Raw genomic sequence first — 21331 nt, forward strand, 5'->3', positions numbered from 1 at the left:
TTATATTATTTTCTCTTTGTACATGCACAGTGATTATATTACTACTGCTAATGCCTTGTAAACATACACTCTTCTCGAATAAACGTTGTTTGTAAAAAAAAAAAAAAACTTATGAGCACAAGTGTGTGTGTGTGTGTGTGTGTGTGTGTGTGTGTGTGTCCGTCCTTTTTATAGGTCCTTATTGATTTAAATATAGCCCTACTGTTTATGTAGTAAACTTTCAATAGTTTTTTTTTTTAATTCCCTTCTTAGCTTCTTTACACAGATATTTAAGTTCGGAGACCACGTACCTGGATAAACTTTTGGCATACACATCAGTGCCTTGTTGGGATATAGTGAGTATTTTTATAACTTCTAAAATGCATAATAGGTGCAAGGCAAAGTCTCCTCCTTTCCCTAACATACATTACATCACAAAGAACAACTCTATCCAAAATGTTGAAACCTGAGTGACTCTCACTCTTTTTTTGCACAGATTGAATTTTTAACATGCATATCGTTTTGTTTAGATTGTATAATTTAGGGCAGGGGTAGGCAACCTTTTGAGCAAAATGTGCCGAAAAATGTTTTTTAAAAAATTGAGTGTGCTGATTTTATAACAAAAAAATGTCAACTTCACACTCTCAATCACAAAAAGAATTTTTTATAAAGTAAATGCTGTAAACTACTTGAGTAGTAGTGAGAAATTAACATCCTGCAGTCTCACGCCTCAGATCAGCCCCAATTCCTACAACTCCACACCTCAGATTAGCCTCAATTCATGCACCTTCACACCTCAGATCACTGTCCCCCCTGCAAATCTGTTTCATCACTGTACCCCCCTGCACATCTGCCCCACCACTGTACTACCCTGCACATCTACCCCACCTCTGTAACCCCCGTGTACATCTGCCCCATTACTGTACCACCCTGCTCTTCGGTCCCACCACTGTAACCCCCTGCTCATCTGCCCCACCATTATTCCCCCTTTCTCATCTGCCCCACATCTGCTCCACCGCCGTACCCCCATGCTCTTCTGTCTCACCACTGAACCATCTTCCCATCTGTCCGACTCCTAACACTGAACTCATCTGCTCACCCGCCCCAACACTGTAACCCCCTTTCTCATCTGTCCCACCTCTATTCCCTGTGCTCTTCTGCCTCACCACTGTAGCCCCCTGCTCATGTGTTCCACCGATGTACCTCCTTTCTCCTCTGCACATCTGCCCCACCTCTGTAACCCCGTGCTTCTCTGCCCCACTGCTGTAACCCCCTGCTCCTCTGCCCCACCAATGTACCTCCTTTCCCCTCTGCCCCACCTCTGTACCCCCAGTACATCTGCCCCACCTCTGTAACCCCCTGCTTTTATCTGTCCCACCAATGCACCTAATTTCACTTCTGCCCCACCACTGTACCCCCCTGCTCTTCTGTCCCACCGCTGAACCCCCTGCTTATCTGCCCCATCACTGTACTCCACTGCTTTTATGTCCCAACGCTGAACCCTCTTCTCATCCCTCCCACCACTGTACCTCCCTGCACATCTGCCCAACCACTGTACCCTCCTGCTCTTCTGTCCCACCTCTAAACCCCTCCTGCTCCTTTTCCCCACTGCTGTACCCTCCTGCTCATCTGCTCCACCAATGCACCCTCTTCTCATCTATTATATGCGTGATATGCAGAGTGGTGAAAGGAAGCAGAGATGAGACACATCTACCTGTCCTGGCACACTCATCCTGCTGATCCACCTCTCGCATGCAGCCCACGTGCTTGTATGCTGATGTCACATCTGGAATGGATGTGCAATGATGAGCTCAAGTCAGGGGCATTTTTTGAAAGCAGTGGGCTTGTGTGCAGGATCATAAGTTGGGCCCTCGCAGCTGAGAAAAAGTGCGATGCTCTGCGCTGCAGCAAAAGTTGGATGCGATTTTCATTGCGCTGAATACTGGCTCTGGCTTATAGGGACACAGAGTGCAGGGGTTCAATAGTAAGTGACGCAAAGGTTCAGAAATAATTTCAACAAAGTTCCAGAAGCTCAACAGTAATTCCACAAACTATCACCTGATTGTGGTTTTCTCAATCACAGTGAAATCCCTTCTTTCTGAGATTGGTAGTGGCAACCAGGCAAGTCATCTTCCTCCAGGTGGTGAGCGGGCTAGCAGGACTGTGATTGGCATTAGCAGTGGCCAATGACAGTCCTCCTGGAAACAGGGACCCCCCCCCAGCAGAACTGCACCCAAAGTCTTACCCATCACAAAAGCTGACAATCGCAACTACAGCAAAGTTAGAGAACCAAACAATGTTTCCCATCTTTTACAATGTGTGGGGGCACAGTGCCTCCCCCTCAGTGAAGGTGCGGCGTGGGGAACTCTGAAATTGGAATGCATTAGTGTCTCACTGACACTTCCCTGTGCTGCTCTGCTGATGGGGAAGGGAGTCGAGTGCCAGCAAAAGAGGCTTTGCGTGCCGCTTGCGGCACCAGTGCTGGGGCTTGCTTACCCCTAATTTAGGAAGAGGATTTCATTACAGAGCGCTTTACTTAGTATTATAGGTATATGCATTTTATTAGTGTTGTGATTGTACTTTTTCTGGTAGTTGCTCTAAACAAAAAAACAAACATTTTTTCCTTTTTTTCTTCTTTTTGCACGATTAATAGTGCAGTGTTATTTTATCTTATAGAGTTCCACATTACATTTGCATTTTTACTGGATTGATAATGTCCTGTGTCATACTGCTACTGCTGTCATGTTTATGGTGGTGGGGGAGATTCTAGAGCTTGAATACTATGTTCAGCATCCAGCCAAGCAAGCAACAATCAAGCAGAATCTTAAGCCCTCATGCACACAGGCTGTTAAAAAAACGTTATGAAAACGCCAGTATCTTTGCAGTGATTTTTTTAACTTTTTTCAGCGTTTTTGCAATAGCGTTTTTGAGCGTTTTTCCGCGTTAGCGTTTTTGAGCGGTTTTTTTTTTTCAAATTTATTTTTTTTTTTTCAATGGATCAAAAACGCTAAAAAACGTTGGTGAATGACGTTTTTGAGCGTTTTTCAGCGTTAGAGCGTTTTTGCAGCTGAAAAACGTCTCTTAGAACCCACTGGTCCTGGGTTTTTTTTACAGCTTAAAAACGCCTATGCCACTTGCAGCTCAAAAACGCCTAGGTGGGCATGAAGCCATAGACTAACATAGACAGGCCTTTTTAAGCTGCAAAAAAAGCTCAAAAAAGCAGCTGTAAAAACGTCCGTGTGCATGAGGACTTAGGCTTTAGAACACAGACTTTTTTTTTTTTTTTTTTTTTTTTTTTTTTAAACCTGCAAGGCAAAGTTTTATAATGTGCTAGTATGCATCACATACAAGCACATTATGTGAAACTTTTTTTTTAATTTAAAATAAAGCCCTCCAGCAGCACACAGTAACCACTGACAGAGCTTCCATCTTCACCTGGTCTTCCTTCTGGGTCGATGGGCTCCGGTCCTTTGGACGAGCCGCGATGTCACATGCACGCATGAGCCCCTGTTTAGGGCACAGGGCTCTGAAGGTCCAGCATGGTTATGCCATTCCTTCAGAGTGCATGCGCTGGTGACGTCCCCGGTGGCATCACAAGTAAATCTCTCCTTAATGGTGCACGTTTAAGAGATATTTACTGTACCTATTGGTAAGCCTTAATATAAGCTTGCCTATAGGTAAAAATCAACCAAGGGAGTGTACTCCCTTTTTAATGTGCTAGAAACTATTTATAAGTATGTTCTAATGTGAAATTTGCCAATACGTTTCCATTCAATTATTTATTTTTTTTAGGGTATACATGGAGTTTCATGTACAACCGACATAACAGATATGCCAGTTATGAAGGTAAGTCTTTTAGAGTTGAAAATGTTTTTATTGGTATAAAGTAACAAAAGGAAATAATAGAGTTGACCTAAAATATTATACTGAGAAAGGACAAGCAGCGTGCCAAATGGCTATCGCCCACAGCAAGGCTGGTAACTATAAAAGCAATGGAAGTCATATAAACGAGTTATGTCAAACCATAGAATGGTAAGATGGAAAAAGAGAAGACAAAGGGGGAGAAGTAGGACTAAAGGTAAGAGAGAGAAAAGAGGAAGAAAAGGGGTGGGCGGGGAAGGGGAATCTGCTGGCAAGGTAAGTCTTTTAATGTAATTATGTAATGTTTAAAAAGTACTTTATTTAAAGAATGATAGATCACTTTGAAAAGGGTATACTAAGCTGAACCACACTAAGCTTGCTTGATATTAGTTCATTGTTGATTGATCTCTTAATCACACTTGTGGGTCTTTGACAGATCAATACCTTTAAAGGCTTCTGGGAAAAGTTTCATATTGAACTGGAATATATGAAACATAGTCAGCAGCAGTTTCTCTACAACACCCACATGCAAAGGAGGGACTGGTGCAAACTCCTTTCACAGTTGGTAAGTATTACCATAAACTGTGTATCACTCCTATTTACTTTGTAGTGATCGATTTCTGTAGCAAATCTTCTAGCTAATAAACGTTGTTGAATTTGAGGATGAAAATGGAAACCTATCCACATATCCACTTTCTGACAATCGCTGGGGGCTCCCTACACAGAACATATGTTAAGCAGCTGTTTTAACAGAACTTCCTTACATCCCTCTGGTTACTACTGCTTGTAGGTTCTTCAATGCGTGCAGCATACAACAAACAGGAGAAACGGGATAACACCGCTCCAGGTGATAATACCTTCCTTAACGATCAGGTGCAAGTCCAGTCTGTGATCTGGGTAACTAATGCAGGAGACAAAACGATTAACCGCACTCCAAGAATAAGGAAAATTACTTTATTGGTATAAAAACCTCCAACATGAAAAACCTATATATATATATATATACATATATATATACATACCCATACCCCGGCAGAATTTATGATTTCTTGGCTGCAGTCATTTATTATCAATCAACTGTCTTTTTTAATCATAATGGCAACAGAAACTACTCAAATGACCCTGGTGATTTTGGCCTGATAACATGCACACAAGTTGACACAAAGGGGTTTGAATTGCTATTAAAGGTAACCATGCTCACCTGTGATCTGTTTGCTGGTAATTAGTGTGTGTGTGTGTGTGTATAAGGCCGGGTTCACACTGGTGCGACAAACGCTCCGACATTGGGAGCTCATGTTGCATGACGTGTGAAAATCCATGTTTCCCTATGGGAGCCATCTTAACTGGTCCGACACAAGTCGGTCCGATTTTGAAACTGCTCCCTGTACTACTTTGGTCCGACTTTGATCCTACTTCAGCCCATTGACTATCATTGAAGTCAGATCGCTGTCTTGCATGATCCAACTTTGGCATGCGACTTGTGCTCTGATCTTGAGGGGGAACTCCACGCCAAATTTTAAATAAAAAACCAGCATGGGTTCCCCTCCCAAGAGCATACCAGGCCCTTGGGTCTGGTATGGATTTTAAGGGGAACCCCCTGTGCCGAAAAAAACGGCGTGGGGGTCCCCCCAAAATCTATATCAGACCCTTATCCGAGCACGCAGCCTGGCCGGTCAGGAAAGGGGGTGGGGACGAGCGAGCGCCCCCCTCCCCCCCCGAACCGTACCAGGCCACGTGCCTTCAACATGGGGGGTGGGTGCTTTGGGGCAGGGGGGCGCCCTGCGGACCCCCCCACCCCATAGCACCTTGTCCCCATGTTGATGAGGACAAGGGCCTCTTCCCGACAACCCTAGCCATTGGTGGTCAGAGTCTGCGGGCGGGGGGCTTATAGGAATCCAGAAACTCCCTTTAATAAGGGGGCCCCCAGATCCCGGCCCCCCACCCTATGTGAATGAGTATGGGGTCCATCGTACCCCTACCCATTCACCTGGGGGAAAAAATGTCAATTAAAAAAAAACACACTAGACAGGATTTTAAAGTAATTTATTAGGCAGCTCCGGGGGTCTCTTCCGACCTCTCCGCGCTCTCCGGCCTCTTCTCTGGTTCTTCTCCCACTCTCCGGTATCTTCTGCCGGGCTCCTCCACTATCTTCTGCTCTTTTGCTTTCTCTGTTGCTAGCGGTGGCCCGGTCTTCTCCGTCGTCTTTTTCCCTCTGGTCTTCTTCCGATGTTGACACAACGCTCTCTCCCGCTGTAATGCCCGGGGCGGTGCCATCATTAGGGGCAGGGTCACCGGGTGACATCACCCGGTGAGCACGCCCCATGCCTATATAAGTCTTTGTGCACATGGCATTACAGCGGGAGAGAGCGTCGTGTCAACATTGGAAGAAGACCAGAGGGAAGAAGAGGACGGAGAAGACCGGGCCACCGCTAGCAACAGAGTGGGCAAAAGAGCAGAAGATAGCGGAGGAGCCCGACAGAAGATACCGGAGAGCGTGGAGAAGTCGGAAGAAGACCTCCGGAGCTGCCTAATAAATTACTTTAAAAACCTGTCTAGTATGTGTTTTTTTTTGTTCTTTTGTTTTTTTTTTTTTTAATTGACACTTTTTTTCCCAGGTGAATGGGTAGGGGTATGATGTACCCCATACTCATTCACATAGGGTGGGGGGTCGGGATCTGGGGGCCCCCTTATTAAAGGGGGCTCCCGGATTCCGATAAGCCCCCCGCCCGCAGACCCCGACAACCAACGGCCAGGGTTGTCGGGAAGAGGCCCATGTCCTCATCAACATGGGGACAAGGTGCTTTCGGGTGGGTGGAGGGGGGCCGCAGGGTGTCCCCCTGCCCCAAAGCACCCACCCCCCCCCCGTGTTGAGGGCATGGGGCCTGGTAGGGTTCGGGGGGGCGCTCGCTCGTCCCCACCCCCTTTCCTGACCGGCCGGGTTGTGTGCTCGGATAAGGGTCTGGTATGGATTTTGGGGAGACCCCCATGCTGGTTTTTCGGCATAGGGGGTTCCCCTTAATATCCATATCGGACCGAAGGGCCTGGTATGCTCTTGGAGGGGGAACCCATGCTGGTTTTTTATTTAAAATTTGGCGTGGAGTTCCCCCTCAAGATTCATACCAAACACAGTGCCTGGTATTGGCGGGGATCCAAGTCGGATCCCTGTTGGTTCAAAGTCGGACGTATGTCGGTTTCAAGTCGCAGGGCAAAGTCGGATCCAAAGTAGGACGGCTGTCATGTCGCACCAGTGTGGACCCGGCCTAAAAGGTCAGTGCCTTTCTGGACTCCTGACAGACCCTTGCATCTTTCATCCAGTGCTGCACTGACGTTGCTGGATTCTGAGTCATGGGGAAAGCAAAAGAATTGTCAAACGATCTGCGGGATGTATAAAACAGGAAAGTGATATAAAAAGATATCCAAAGAATTGAGAATGTCAATCAGCAGTGTTCAAACTCTAAACAAGAAGTGGAAAATGAGGGTTTCTGTTGAAACCAATTCACGGTCAGGTAGACCAACTAAGATTTCAGCCACAACTGCCAGGAATATTGTTCGGGATGCAAAGTAAAACCCACAAATAATTTCAGGTGAAAGACAGGACTCTCTGAAAATGTGGTGTGGCTGTTTCAAGATGCACAATAAGGAGGCACTTGAAGAAAGATGGACTGCATGGTCGAGTTGCCAGAAGAATGCCGTTACCACGCAAATGCCACAAAGTATCCCACTTACAATACGCCAAACAGCACAGAGACGAACCTCAAACCTTCTGGCACAAAGTCATTTGGAGTGATGAGACCAAAATTTTGCTTTTTGGCCACAACCATAAACGCTACATTTGGAGAGAAGTCAACAAGACCTATGATGAACGTTTCAGAGTTGGATCGCTAATGTTTTGGGGATGTGTGAGTTACAAAGGCACAGGAAATTTGGTCAAAATTGTTGGCAAGATGAATTTAGTATGTGCTATCAAAAAATACCGGAGGAACATTTGCATTCATTAGCCAGGAAGCTGCGCATGGGACGTACTTGGACATTCCAGCATGACAATGATCCAAAACACAAGGCTGAATTGACCTGTCATTGGCTACAGCAGAATAAAGTGAAGGTTCTGGAATGGCCATCTCAGTCTCCTGACCTCAATATCATTGAGCCACTCTGGGGAGATCTCAAACATGCAGTTCATGCAAGACAACCCAAGAATTTACAAGGACTGGAGGCTTTTTGCCAAGAGGAATGGGCAGCTTTACCATCTGCGAAGATAAAGGGCCTCATCCACAAATACCACAAATGACTTCAAGCTGTCACTGATGTTAAAGGGGGCAATACACAATATTAAGAACTGGGGAATGTAAACTTTTGATTAGGGTCATTTGGTTAGTTTCTGTTGCCATTATGATTTAAAGAGTAAATACAGTTGATTGATAATGCCAAGAAATCATAAATTCTGCCAGGGTATGTAAACTTATGAGTACAACTGTGTGTGTGTGTGTGATAATCAGCCCTCATATTTTCCACTCGCCTACTCGCATTTTGCGAGTGGAAAATTGTTTCTGGCAAGGAGCTGGGCTGCCAGGGAGTGGGGGGCGAGTAGCGCTGGCATGCGGGGTTGAACAGGAGCCGTTCTACCATTGATTGCCCCGGGGGAAGAGAGCATGGATCAGAGCGATAGCCTGCTGTTACAGTTTACATTGCAATTGCCTCTGCTCGTGATTACACACAGCCCCGCCCTCTTGACCCCATGCCTGTGATATACAGAACGCCAGTACAATTCTGGGACGTGGTCTGTCTGTCACAGGTGCCGGGTCAGGAGGGCGGGGCTTTGTGTAATCACGAGCGGAGGCAATTGCCATGTAAACTGTAACAGCAGGCTATCTCTCTGTGATCCGGTGGCTTTCCTCTTCCCCATGATGATCCTCTGCACAGGTGAGGTGAGACTGCAATGGTGAGCACAGGTGAGGCGAGGCTGCAATGGTGGGCACAGTGAGCTGAGGCTGCAATGGTGGCACAGGTGAGGCTGCTATGGTGGGCACAGGTGAGGCGAGGCTGCAATGGTGGGCACAGGTGAGCTGAGGCTGCAACGGTGGGCACAGGTGAGCTGAGGCTGCAACGGTGGGCACAGGTGAGCTGAGGCTGCAACGGTGGGCACAGGTGAGCTGAGGCTGCAACGGTGGGCACAGGTGAGCTGGTGGGCACAAGTGACCTGATCTAGAAGTCTCCATTCTGGACAGGTGAGCTGAGGCTGCAATGGTGGGCACAGGTGAGGCTGCAATGGTAGGCACAGGTGAGGTGAGGCTGCAGTGGTGGGCACAGGTGAGGTGAGGCTGCAGTGGTGGGCACAGGTGAGGTGGGGCTGCAGTGGTGGGCACAGGTGAGCTGAGGCTGCAATGGTGGGCACAGGTGAGCTGAGGCTGCAATGGTGGGAACAGGTGAGCTGAGGCTGCAATGGTGGGAACAGGTGAGCTGAGGCTGCAATGGTGGGCACTGATAAAGTTAATATTTGTAACTTAATTCTGCATAGAACATTTAGCAGTGCGGAGCAGTGCGTTCCGCAGCCGCAATGGAGATATGTGAACCGGCTCCATAGGGAGCCAGTCACATTCTCCTGCTATGCGAATCAGATGTGGTAAACCCACATCTAATTCGTATAGGTGTGAACCCGGCCTGAAGTGTAATTTCATATTTTTTTTTTACTGTTTAATATTTAATTCATAAGTGTAATTTCATAAGATTATTTATAAGGGCGTGTATAGGGGCGTAATTAGGGGCAGTGCATGGTAGGGATTGGGTGGCGCAACTGGTGGCGGGTAACCCTTAAGGCCTGGCTAGTAGCTCAGGACTTGAAATTTTGAGCCCTGTATATATTATACCTCAAGTGGATTTGGGAATGGATACAATGTGATTTTAAGACACACATTATTTCTTTTTTATTTCTATTTTTTGTTCATATATATACACTCATTCACTTTTGGTTTTAATTGTGTTGTGTTTTTCCTGTGATGTTTGGAGCAGAGCCAAATTAGGCACTCATGTCATTCAGCTGTGATAGTACTATTTTAAAACGTGCGACTGCTAGTGCTTATGGGTTATGACTAGGCGAAGAAATTAGTGAAACGCGTCAACCATGCTCCCCTCTGTGCTGTCATAATGCTGTAACCTCGATGGTTTTTCATGTTGGATGTTTTTATACCAATAAAACAATTTTCCTTATCCTTGGAGTGCGGTCAGTCGTTTTACCTCCTGCATCTTCAATGCATTCAGCCTAGCCTCTGAAACACATTGCACAGCAAATAAATTATTATGTCAATCTATGCTTGTGCATAGTGTTTCTGCAGTATCAGCCATAACTGGGCATTGTGTGTAACCCGTTTAAAGCAGTGCTTTAAAATGTAGACCTTATAAGATGTGCACAACTTAGTATAACGTGTCATTCTGCAAGTATTCATCAGTATTCCTGATCTGGAAGTCTCCATTCTGGACAGCTTGCCATAACTCTTCAGGTCTTTGAAAGTGAACCCCACCTGGCTATAAATTACCTTGCTTGCTCTATACCGAAGTAGCCTGGTAACACTTCCACTGAAGTGAATACTTCACTATGCTAAAATCATAACCTGGCAGTAGCCATGATAACTAATCAGAAATAATCTACCATCAATTTATAGTGGACAAACTAATGAATGCTAATTTGCCGTTTCTTGCCAGAGATAGTCTACTCTGCTGTTCTTTGCACAGTTTATTAAATTAGATAAACTGTGCCAAAGTAATTTTGTTGTGTAGAAGTTGCATTTACCTAATGATTGTCAGGACCTCTTTATCAGCTGAAATCTTGATCGTCTCCTCAAGTTTGCTGCGGGCCAGTTGATCATGGGTGGTGACTTCAATACTCCCCTGATCCCATCTGTAGACATCAGGCTGCTCCTCTATCCCTCCTTGCTCCCGCAAGTGAATAGCACATGCTATACATAGGGCCCAGCTGGTAGATGTTTGGCGCCTACAACACTCGGGAGAGGGACTACACATGGATAGATTTACTTCCTAGTTCCTCATTGTCAGTTGCATACCGTGCGGGACTCTTTTATAGGCACAATTAAATGGTCAGACCACACCCCTATAGTATTGACATATATGAAAAATAGAATCGTGCTAAACCTATTGAATCATAAATGATAATTAGGGCTGCCCTGAGACGTCAGCTGACCCAGAAGAGTGTCGTGGGTATTAAATTCAGTGAGCGAGAGTGTGAGGAGACCGGAGCGGCGTGTGTGATGTACCACGTGTATATACGCATCAGTCTAAATGATATTGAGGCGGTCTGAAGATCTTTGAATATGCTCGCTGCATATTGGAATTTAAGCTGTGTTTTACACTACACGTTTTCCCTGATCCCCTGTAATGGGGGATCACAGTCATCTGGTAAGAAGTGATTTCTTCTAAATTTGGTGGTGGATTCAGCACAATTTCCTAATGGCATTTGGAGCCGCCATCGCACATAGAGATGGATTTCATCAATTAAGTTTTGAGCACTGGTGATGGACTTCATTGGTTCAGTTAATTAATTTTTTGAACACTGGTGGACTTCATTTTTCACAATCAATTATCAATGTTTATATATACATTTTGAGCACTGGTGGATCACATATTGACTAATTATCATTTATGATTCAGTAGGACTAGCGCGATTCTATTTTTCTTTTAATTTACTTTTACTGTGTTGGTGTTATACAGGAGAATTGCAGCTTCCGACAAAGGTTTTGGTGTTTTGTACTTTTAATTTAATTCATTTCTCATAGCGCAGTTTTTCCAATTTTTTTCTATTGACCTGTATGCTCTCGGATGTTCCTTCCTCCAAAACCCGATTTTGGAAACTCTATGTAAGTCTCTTACAGACTCCGGAGGTTCTGGAGGAGGTGGGCAAAGAATTAAACTTCTATTTTCAAACGAATGATAACCCAGAATGTGACCCTGGGACTATTTGGGAAGCCCACAAAACGGTTATTAGAGGCATACTCCTTTTTAACATGGGTCGCGGATCAAGAAACTATGTGAGGAAAAGCTTGTGTCTCTGCTGACTGAGATTCATACTCTTGAATCCTGTCATAAACATGCTCCGACTCCGACACTTGAATGAGACCTTATGGCTCTCTGCAGACAAGTAACTGACTTACTACACTATAAAGCCAAAGCGGCTTTACAAACATGTCGCAAAATGTGCTATGAATTAGGGAATAATGTGGCGGATTGCTAGCAAGATCAGTTGGAGAACAAAGGTTGGCGACCTATATTCCTCAAATTCTGACTTCCACTGGCCAAAAAGCCATCTTGCTCAAACAGATTGCGTTTGGGTTTAGAGATTTCTATTCTTCTCTTTACAACTTACCCGAACACTCTCCCTCTCAGACACAACTAGACCACTACCTACCTGGTCCCAACTTCCCCATGAAATTTGGGAAAAGTTGAAAGCTCCTATCACATTAGAGGCACTCCAACAAGCTTTTTCTCCACAGTGGGTAAAGCCCCTCACTTTACAATACTATCATTTTTTTTTCTTCCCACTCTCAGACCCTATATGGTAAAAATATTGAATGCACTGGGGTCAGAGGGAGCCCTTCCACAGGAACCCTTAAAAGCTCATGTCTCCATAATCCCTAAAGAAGGCAAAGATTCAACCTCCTGTAGTAGTTATAGGCCTATTTCACTCCTTAACATCGATCTCAAGCTGTTTACTAAGATTTTAGGCTCTCGTCTTGCACATCATTTACAACAATTAGCCCACGTAGATTAAGTAGGGTTCATTCCAGCTAGGGTAGCCCGGGGCAAAACAGTTAAAGTACTCAATCTCATCCATGTAGCCGATGCGGTAAACGCTCCCTGTGTATTTCTAGAAACAGACGCAGAGAAAGCTTTTCGACCGGGTGAACTTGGAGATCCTTGTCCACGGTTCTACGTCATATCGGTCTGGGTGAAACCATGCTAAAATTGATCATCAGGATATATTCCAACCTGACAGCTCAAGTCAAAGCTAAAGGAGTTTTTTCTAACCCCTTCCCCATTACTAATAGGTCTAGACAGGAGTGCCACCTCTCCCCTCTTCCTTTTTGCTCTATCCATTCCTTTGCAAAGTCTGTTTTAAAGGAGAAGTCCAGCCAAAGCTCGTTTTGCTGGGCTTCTCCAATGGGTCACAGGCATGCAATTTGCATTGCACTCCTGTGACTCGTTTTTGGCAGAGAGCGGACTTAAGTCCTATCTCTGCTGACGTCACGGATTTCAGTCCAGGCACCACGTCATCCCAACAAAGTCTGGTTCCACCAGGTGCCTGAACTGACTCCTATCGCAGCCGGCCCGCTCTGCCCCCTCCACAGCTCAGTGCTCCAATGAGCGCAGAGGGAGAAGAGCAGAGAGCTGTGACTGACAGTCTGCAGCTCTCTGCTCATGGAGCTCTGAAAACCAAGTGATCGGCGATGATCAAGCGTTCGGTTTTCAGTGCAGAGGTACCGGGGGACAAATGCAGTTTCGGATTCACACAGCATCCACCTAGTTAAGTATGAATGGGGGGAAAAAAAGAAATTCCCATACTTCTCTTTTAAATCCAGATACCACAGGGCTGACTGCTGGAGGTGTTCAACATAAAATATTAGCATATGCTGATGATATGCTTTTTTTCTCTGACCAATCCGCTAGTGTCGCTCCCGAACCTCTTTTATGAATTTGAACTATACAGCTTGCTATCCAACTTGAAAATGTATTTCGGTAAATCAGAAGCAATGGGGGTTGAGCCCTCTCCTCTTCTCCAATCTCTGGAGATCGAATTTCACGTTCAGATGGACGGACTCGGCCCTGAAATATTTGGGCACATATATCCCTCCCCTGTATATTTGAACCTAATTTTACTCCTCTCTTGACCAAAACTCGTACCTTGCTTAGAGACTTGGCATCAGGGTCTGCACTTGTGGTTTGGTCGATGTAACCTTAAAATGTGAATCCTACCAAAACATCTTTACATTTTTCAAGCTCTGCCAATAAGGATACCTTCCGATTATTTTAAAAAAGTGCACTCCCTATTCATTAATTTCGTTTGGGCACATAACTCCCTCGTCTTCCCCATCGTTAACTCTCTCATTTTCCAAACAATACGGAGGCCTAGCAATCTCAGATATCTTGAAATATTACCAGGCAACTCATTTTTGTAGACTTATTGTCTGGAGCCACTAAGCTCTGGACATGAATTGAACAAGCTCAAAGTGATATATTGTTAGCGAGTGCCCCGTGGTGTTATGAAGCCCTACCACATACCTTGAGATCACATCCTTTGCTAGGACCCACAACTCATATATGCTCACACCTCTTTCTCCATGCCTCACTTTCTACTCAAAATTCTCCATTATTTCCAATCTTGGGGAACCTGCAATTTCATCCGGATCTTCATGACAAGACTTTTCCCCTCTGACGTCAAGCGGGTCGCTGTCAGGCCTCTCACTTTTTAACAGGCGACCAATGGCCTTTTGAGGAATACTGTTCGGATGTAGGAACTTTTATCTCAGATTCTTTCTAAAACTTAGTCTACAAGTTACCCCTACTGAACAAACACCCCTACCTTGTATTAGGAATTGGGAAACAGAATGGAACCACATTTTCACCGGATCAACAACAAAACATGTTTCGATTTTCTCTTAAATCGTCCGTGTGTACTAGGATTGAGGAAACCAATTTAAAAATCTTGACGAGGTGGTAACCTACCCCTTATGTTACATAAATGATGCCGGGAGGGAAGGGGAACGCTACTTCATATCTTTTGGTCCTTCCCCAAACTTGACCACCTTTTGGAAAGCGGTCAAGAAGATCGTCCAAAAATTCACTGATTATGAGATTCCTGACGATCTTGCCTTTTTCTTATTGCATGTTTCGACAATTCTGGCAAGAATTTACAAAAAAAATTGTACGTCACCACCTGAATGCTGCCAAGCCATGTATTCCCCCTCAATTGGAGACACACACCCACCAACCATCAGTTGTTCGCTTCATAAAGTGGAAGAAATAAATAAGATGTTAGACTTAATACATACGGCCCTACACAAACATGATAAGTACAACAAGACTTGGAGATTATGGGATATGTGTGTCCTCTCTGAGGAAGGGAAAGCTCTCTGAGGAACATAACTTTTTCTGGCTGCCTTTGTTGCAACGTACCATCTCGAACTTCCCTTCCTCCACAAGAGGAAGGGGGACTTGGGCTAGGAGGGAGGATTTGGGGAAGATGATTTACAACCTACAGATCACTGATCTCCACCTCACAAACTTCATTTTAGGGTTTGTTTACAACAGCAGTAGTGCGGTAACGTGTGCGAAATGAAATTTTTTCCCCACACAGCACAAAAATGTCCTGCCTTTTGCAGACGTACGTAGGTGCCATTAATTGTTACAGTGGTAGTTACCCTCTGCTTTTATTTTTACCTACAGGTAAGCTTATAATAATCATTTTACCTACAGGTAATCTTTATCTTCTAAATGTGCACTGTTGAAGATATATATTCTAGCCACCAGCAGCCGTTGACCTCACCGGTGCATGCACTCTGAAGGAACAGCATACCCATGACCTTCATTCAGAGCTCTGTGCCATGGTCGTGACCTCCTTATGGCTCTGTCAGTCAAACAGCCGGAGTCTGTAAACCCAAAAGGAAGACCGGGTGAAGATGGAAGCCCTGTCAGTGGTGACAGCGCATCGCTGGAGGGCTTTGTCTTAAGGGAAGTATTTCATAATGTGCTAGTATGCGATACATGCTAGCACATTGATATTGCCTTGCAGAGGGAATTTTTTTTTTTAATTATTCTTATTCTTCTTATTCTTATTAGAGTTTTACCACCACTTTAATGGCACCCCCACGCATGTAGTAAATGTGAGCGCGTTTGCACCCGCTAGAACACATAGTACCGCAGTACCATGAACTGTGGAATTTGAAAAATCATGCCAGCACTTTTGTGTGTTTTTCGTATGCATTAAAGCAGCCCATTAAAAAACAACACATGGGAACACGCAAAAAAGCATGCACTCGGACGCATCTCCTGGTATGAAAGAACCCACAGACTGGTGTGCCCCCAGGATTGTGCACAATTCTAAAGCGTGCCTTGACTGGGGAAAAAAAAAGGTTGAGAAACACTGGTCTATAATACATTATAGTGAGACCTGATGCAAACTGTACTCAAAATTAGATTTGGTGCGTACATACTCTTTAAGACCAGGATGTGAAATTTCTGGCATGCAAGATGTACTCAAATGACAAGTAAAATGCTTGAAAGTGAATAGTTACCCCAAGTCATTATCCATGTTACAGTTTACAAAATGGCTTGTTTACTATACTACTCCTGTACTAAAATAGAAAGACGCTATAGGAAAATGGCAAACCTCTGATATCCGAACATTTCAGAACAAAATGTTCAGTAGGAGTAGGTTTTGGGTGTCTCCATCTAATATGTGAACAGACAGCTTTAATTTCTAGTACTGCATTTTAACTTTCTTTTGTTTTGTATATATTAAACTGACACAGGATACTGGTGAGAAGAGAAATGCGGTCTATCGGCGAAATGTACTTGAAAATGCAAAGAAGTAAGTTGTGTATAGGGGTCTGGGAAACTAAAGCTCTTTGTAGGTAATAGAGTATTCATACTTCCTTTTTTTTTTTTTTTTTTTTTTTTTTTTGTCTTGATTGATGGGTTATATTTCCAGCATCAGGTATAGCAGGTGCTGGAAATGAGAGAGAGAGAGAGAGAGAGAGAGAGAGATTTTGTAGCAGACATGACTGATCTAGTCCACAGATGTCAACAGATGTGAATGTGTTCTAAATGGAACTGTATCAAAAGCCTTATTTGTTGACTGTGTACTAGAATTCGTTGCTAATGTGTTATTTAAAGTGGTAGTAAACTGGAAAGAAAGTTTAACTTCTAATATGCATCGCATACTAGCACATTAATGGCCGATTTACTGGAAAACGAAGCCCTCCAGTGGTGTGGTGTCATCGCTATAGGTGCTTCCATCTTTACCTGGTCTTCCTTCCGGGTTTGTGGGCTTCAACCGTATAAATGGCTGAGCCCCGATGACGTCACTCCCGCGCAGTCATGGCCACAGCCTAGTGCGCATGCATCGGTGATGTCACCAGCCACGTCTAAAGTAAATATCTCCTTCACGGTGCGCGTTTAGGAGATATTTACTGTAAATACAGGTAAGCCTTGTTATAGGCTTACCTAATGGGTAAAAATCAACAAAAGGGAGTTTAATCCCACTTTAAGACCCCTTTCACACCGAGCCTCCCCTAGCGCTGGCAGTAAAACACCGCTATTTTTAGCGTCGTTTTACCGTCGGATTTGCGGCGCATTTCGGCCGCTAGTGGGCGAGAAAGGGTTAAAACTGCCCGCAATGCGCTGCAATAGCAACGCTTTGCCGGCGGTATCGCAGCGCTGCCCCATTGATTTCAATGGTGAGCAGCAGTGGAGGAGCTGTAAACACACCGCTCCAAAGAAGCTGCTAGCAGGACTTTTCCTGACGTCCTGCCAGCGCACCGCTCCAGTGTGAAAGCTCTCCGGTTTTCACACCGGGAGACAATGGAGCAGCTGTTTGAGGGCGGATTGCAGGCGCTATTTTTAACGCTATAGCGCCTGCAAAACGCCCTCGGTGTGAAAGGGGTCTTAGAAGTCCTATCAATTTATTCCTAATGATTTGATGATGAGTGTATATATTTAATAACATTTGTATAATATATTATACAATTTTTTTTTTTTTATTTCAGGGTTCTTTTAAACATGAATATGACAAAATGTGGTATGTTGTGAAATCTGCCTGCACTTTTTTTTTTTTTAACAAAATATTGTACTGTAACAACCTTATACTTGATATAAAAAATATAAACCATTTACATCATCCCTTGACAATGAAAGAGCTTGCGGTTTTCCTCTACACACATTTACACAAAGTGGGGATAGCACTGTCTGTAAGCCAATCATGGGAGAAAATGGTATAACACAGAACAAAAAACATACAAACTCCAGGTAGATAATGTCCTTGGTGTATCAAACCCATTAGTGCTATGAGCCAACTGTACTTTGAGGGCCTCTGAAGTCTTTTGTTCAGACCACATTACACACAAACAGATTTGTGTCCTTGAAATTGTGTTTTATTTTTATGTGTACAGCAGAAAAGTCTGACCCTCTTCTGATTTAGCATGAAAGTTTGATTAATTGATTATGATACCTAACTTCAGATTAGGCTCGATATGTGCGATGACCTGCGTTTATCCACACCAGTGAATGCAATGGTTTTCAATGTGCCCCATTCACACAACACTGGTGTGATGTGCTGTGCAGCGTGCAACCTGCTGCTGTGCAGTGACATTAATGAAATTAAATATATATATATTTATAAAATCAAAAACAAAATGAACAATGCATTGAAATGCGCACCCTACCACAGCCCTCACTGACACTAGCCTGCATGGTAAATGTTTTTTTACTGTACAGGCTAGTTTGAATCTATCTTAGAAGTTTGACATTTTTTCATCAGTAACATTGATTGTTTAAACTAATTGTTCAGTAATATATTTACGTAAAATTTGTTGTATTTGTATTATAAAAAATCACCTGTGATTGCTTCAGAATTTTCAATTTGACATGATTCAAAATGAGTAATTGTAATACCCCGAACACACGGTCAGATTTTCCGATGGAAAATGTGCAATCGGAGCGTGTTGTCGGAAATTCCGACCGTGTGTGGGCTCCATTGGACTTTTTCCATCGGATTTTCCGACACACAAAGTTTGAGAGCAGGCTATAAACCAACAAAATCCGTTGTCGGAATTTCTGATCGTGTGCACACAAACCTGAAGCACAAAGTGCCACGCATGCTCAGAATAAATAAAGAGATGAAAGCTATTGGCTACTGCCCCATTTATAGTCCCGACGTACGTGTTTTACGTCACCGCGTTCAGAATGATCGGATTTTCCGACAACTTTGTGTGATCGTGTGTATGCAAAACAAGTTTGAGCCAACATCCGACGGAAAAAATCCTAGGATTTTGTTGTCGGAATGTCCGATCAATGTCCGACCGTGTGTACGGGGCATAAGAGTGTAGAAAGCAAAGCGCTATCTTTGAAATATTATTGTAAAAGTCACTACAAATGGGCCATTTACAAATTTTAGTGAGTATGTCTTGCATCTGTTTCTAATATCTTTTTCCAATATGCAAAAACAACAAAAGGGAGCAAAAAACAAGGACATACCTGCCCAAGCAAGGGCCATAAAATAAAAAGGTTGATTTACATCTTTAGTGGAAATCTTTTAATCTACTTTCAGAAGACATAAGCCAGACAACCTGCATGCTTTAGCCGCAGTCAGTATGTACAGTTTGGCAGACAGGAGACGTTAAATAGATAACGGGCAATGGACCAGTAAGAGGGCAGTCTGATTATACATTATACTTTAGCCAGCATTAGAAGAAAAACAAAGATCAGGCCAGGGTCTTTAACTAGAGAGCAGGTATCCTAAAACAGAAGAAGTAACTTTTGCTGACAAGACACATCTGCAGCGCTTGTATTCGTGTATTACCCTGTAAGGTCGTGTTCACACTAGCTGCATCTGTGGCTCACAGCAGGGGTCCGGTGCATCCCTATTTTCCGTTTCAGGGGCGAATCGGGTCCGAATTTTTTGCGGAGCCAAAGGCGCGCTGAAATGGAGCCAAAGATGCACAGGACCCTCTTCTAGTGCGAACCGCAGCCCCCGGAGATGTGTGAACCGGCTCCTTTGAGAGCCGATCACAGTCTCCTGTCATGCAAATTGGATGCAGGGAAACTCACATCCAGTTCACATAAGTGTGAACCCAGCATAAGTGTGTTTGTGCGCACGCACACACACACACAGTACTCCTTCTATGGCTCCTGTTACTGTTCTATTCCTGAAAAAGGTGGTTGCAGTGAGTAGAATCTCCAGTGGGTGGTACCCTGCACTCTTTCCTATTAATTTTTTGGCTTGGCTGAATTGCATCCTAATTACATGTCTGCAATCCAACACCTCTTAAGGCCCGTACACACGATTGGACTTTTTGACAACAAACATGCAACATCCGAACGTGTGTACGTTCCATCGGACAAACTTTTTCTGTACCATCAGACTTTTGTTGGCTGTGCGAACGCACAAACTTTCTGGCAACAAAAGTCCGATGGCGCAAAGTCCAATCGTGTGTACACAAAAGCATCGGAGTTTTGTACAAACTACAGTACGCAGCCGTGAAAATGTTTCCAGCGTGATCCGATCGCGCTGGTTCTCGGCGACAAGGTACTGTACATCTCGCTCTGGCTGCAATAGGAAAAACACATTTTCCTACTGCGGCGGGTGCGAGAGGGAATTCCCCTCTGGGGGAATACCAGGCCCTTCGGTCTGGTATGGATTTCAAGGGGAACCCCCTACGTCGAAAAAACGGGGTGTGGGTCCCCCCCAAAATCCATACCAGACCCTTATCCGAGCACACAGGAAAGGGGGTGGGGATGAGCGAGCGCCCCCCCCCCTCCTGAGCCGTACCAGGCCGCATGCCCTCAACATGGGGGGTGGGTGCTTTGGGGGAGGGGGTGCCCTGCGGCCCCCACCCCAAAGCACCTTGTCCCCATGTTGATGAGGACAAGGGCCTCTTCCCGACAACCCTGGCCGTTGGTTGTCGGGGTCTGAAGGTGAGGGGCTTATCGGAATCTGGGAGCCCCCTTTAATAAGGGGGCCCCCAGATCCCGGTCCCCCACCCTTTGTGAATGAGTATGGGGTACATCGTACCCCTACCCATTCACCTAGGGAAAAAAGTGTCAATAAAAAAACACAGTACACAGGTTTTTAAAGTAATTTATTAGGCAGCTCCGGGGTCTTCTTCTGAACTCCGGGGGTGTTCTTCTGATTCCGGGGGGTCTTCTTCCGACTTCGGGGGTCTCTCCGGCATCTTCTCCCGGTGTCCGGATCTTCTGCCACTCTTTTGCTATCAGTGGCCCGAACTTCTGGATCATCTTCTTCCCTCTTCTTCCTATGTTGACATGACGCTCTCTCCAGCTGGAATGCTCTCTGAGCGCTCCGCAATGGACTTATATAGTCAGTGACCCTGCACCCTTATGAGGTCACAGTCCCGGGGCATGCTGGGACTGTGATCTCATAAGGGGGCGTGGTCATGTCATCCAATGACCACGCCCCCTTATGAGATCACAGTCCCAGCATGATTTAAGGGCCTGGTATGCCCCTGGAGGGGAACCCATGCCGTTTTTTTTATTTAAAATTTGGCGTGGAGTTCCCCCTCAAGATTCATACCAAACACAGTGCCTGGCATTGGCGGGGATCCAAGTCATGTGAACCCGGCTCGCAAGGTGTTGATCTCGCCGATAAAAGTGGCGAGATTGACATAATATCAGACAACAATACAGTAGTTGACCAAAGGGTGGTGGTAAAGAGCTGAAAAACCACGTGATTTGCTGAAAGGTTGGAAAAGTC

General features: G+C 44.8%; 1 protein-coding gene across 1 annotated transcript in view; it reads left to right on the top strand.

The window, feature by feature from the left end:
• Positions 1–21331, top strand: part of GSAP (gamma-secretase activating protein) — a gene marked incomplete in the record, with an annotated part of 185523 nt that overhangs the window by 137878 nt on the left and 26314 nt on the right. The window contains 5 exon segments of the mRNA XM_073623550.1: positions 253–335; positions 3772–3825; positions 4277–4405; positions 16374–16432; positions 17610–17641. Of these exon segments, the coding sequence (XP_073479651.1) occupies positions 253–335; positions 3772–3825; positions 4277–4405; positions 16374–16432; positions 17610–17641 (357 nt within the window).

Source organism: Aquarana catesbeiana, linkage group LG03 (genome assembly GCF_042186555.1).
Source record: "Aquarana catesbeiana isolate 2022-GZ linkage group LG03, ASM4218655v1, whole genome shotgun sequence".
In the NCBI taxonomy this organism is placed as follows: Eukaryota; Metazoa; Chordata; class Amphibia; order Anura; family Ranidae; genus Aquarana; species Aquarana catesbeiana.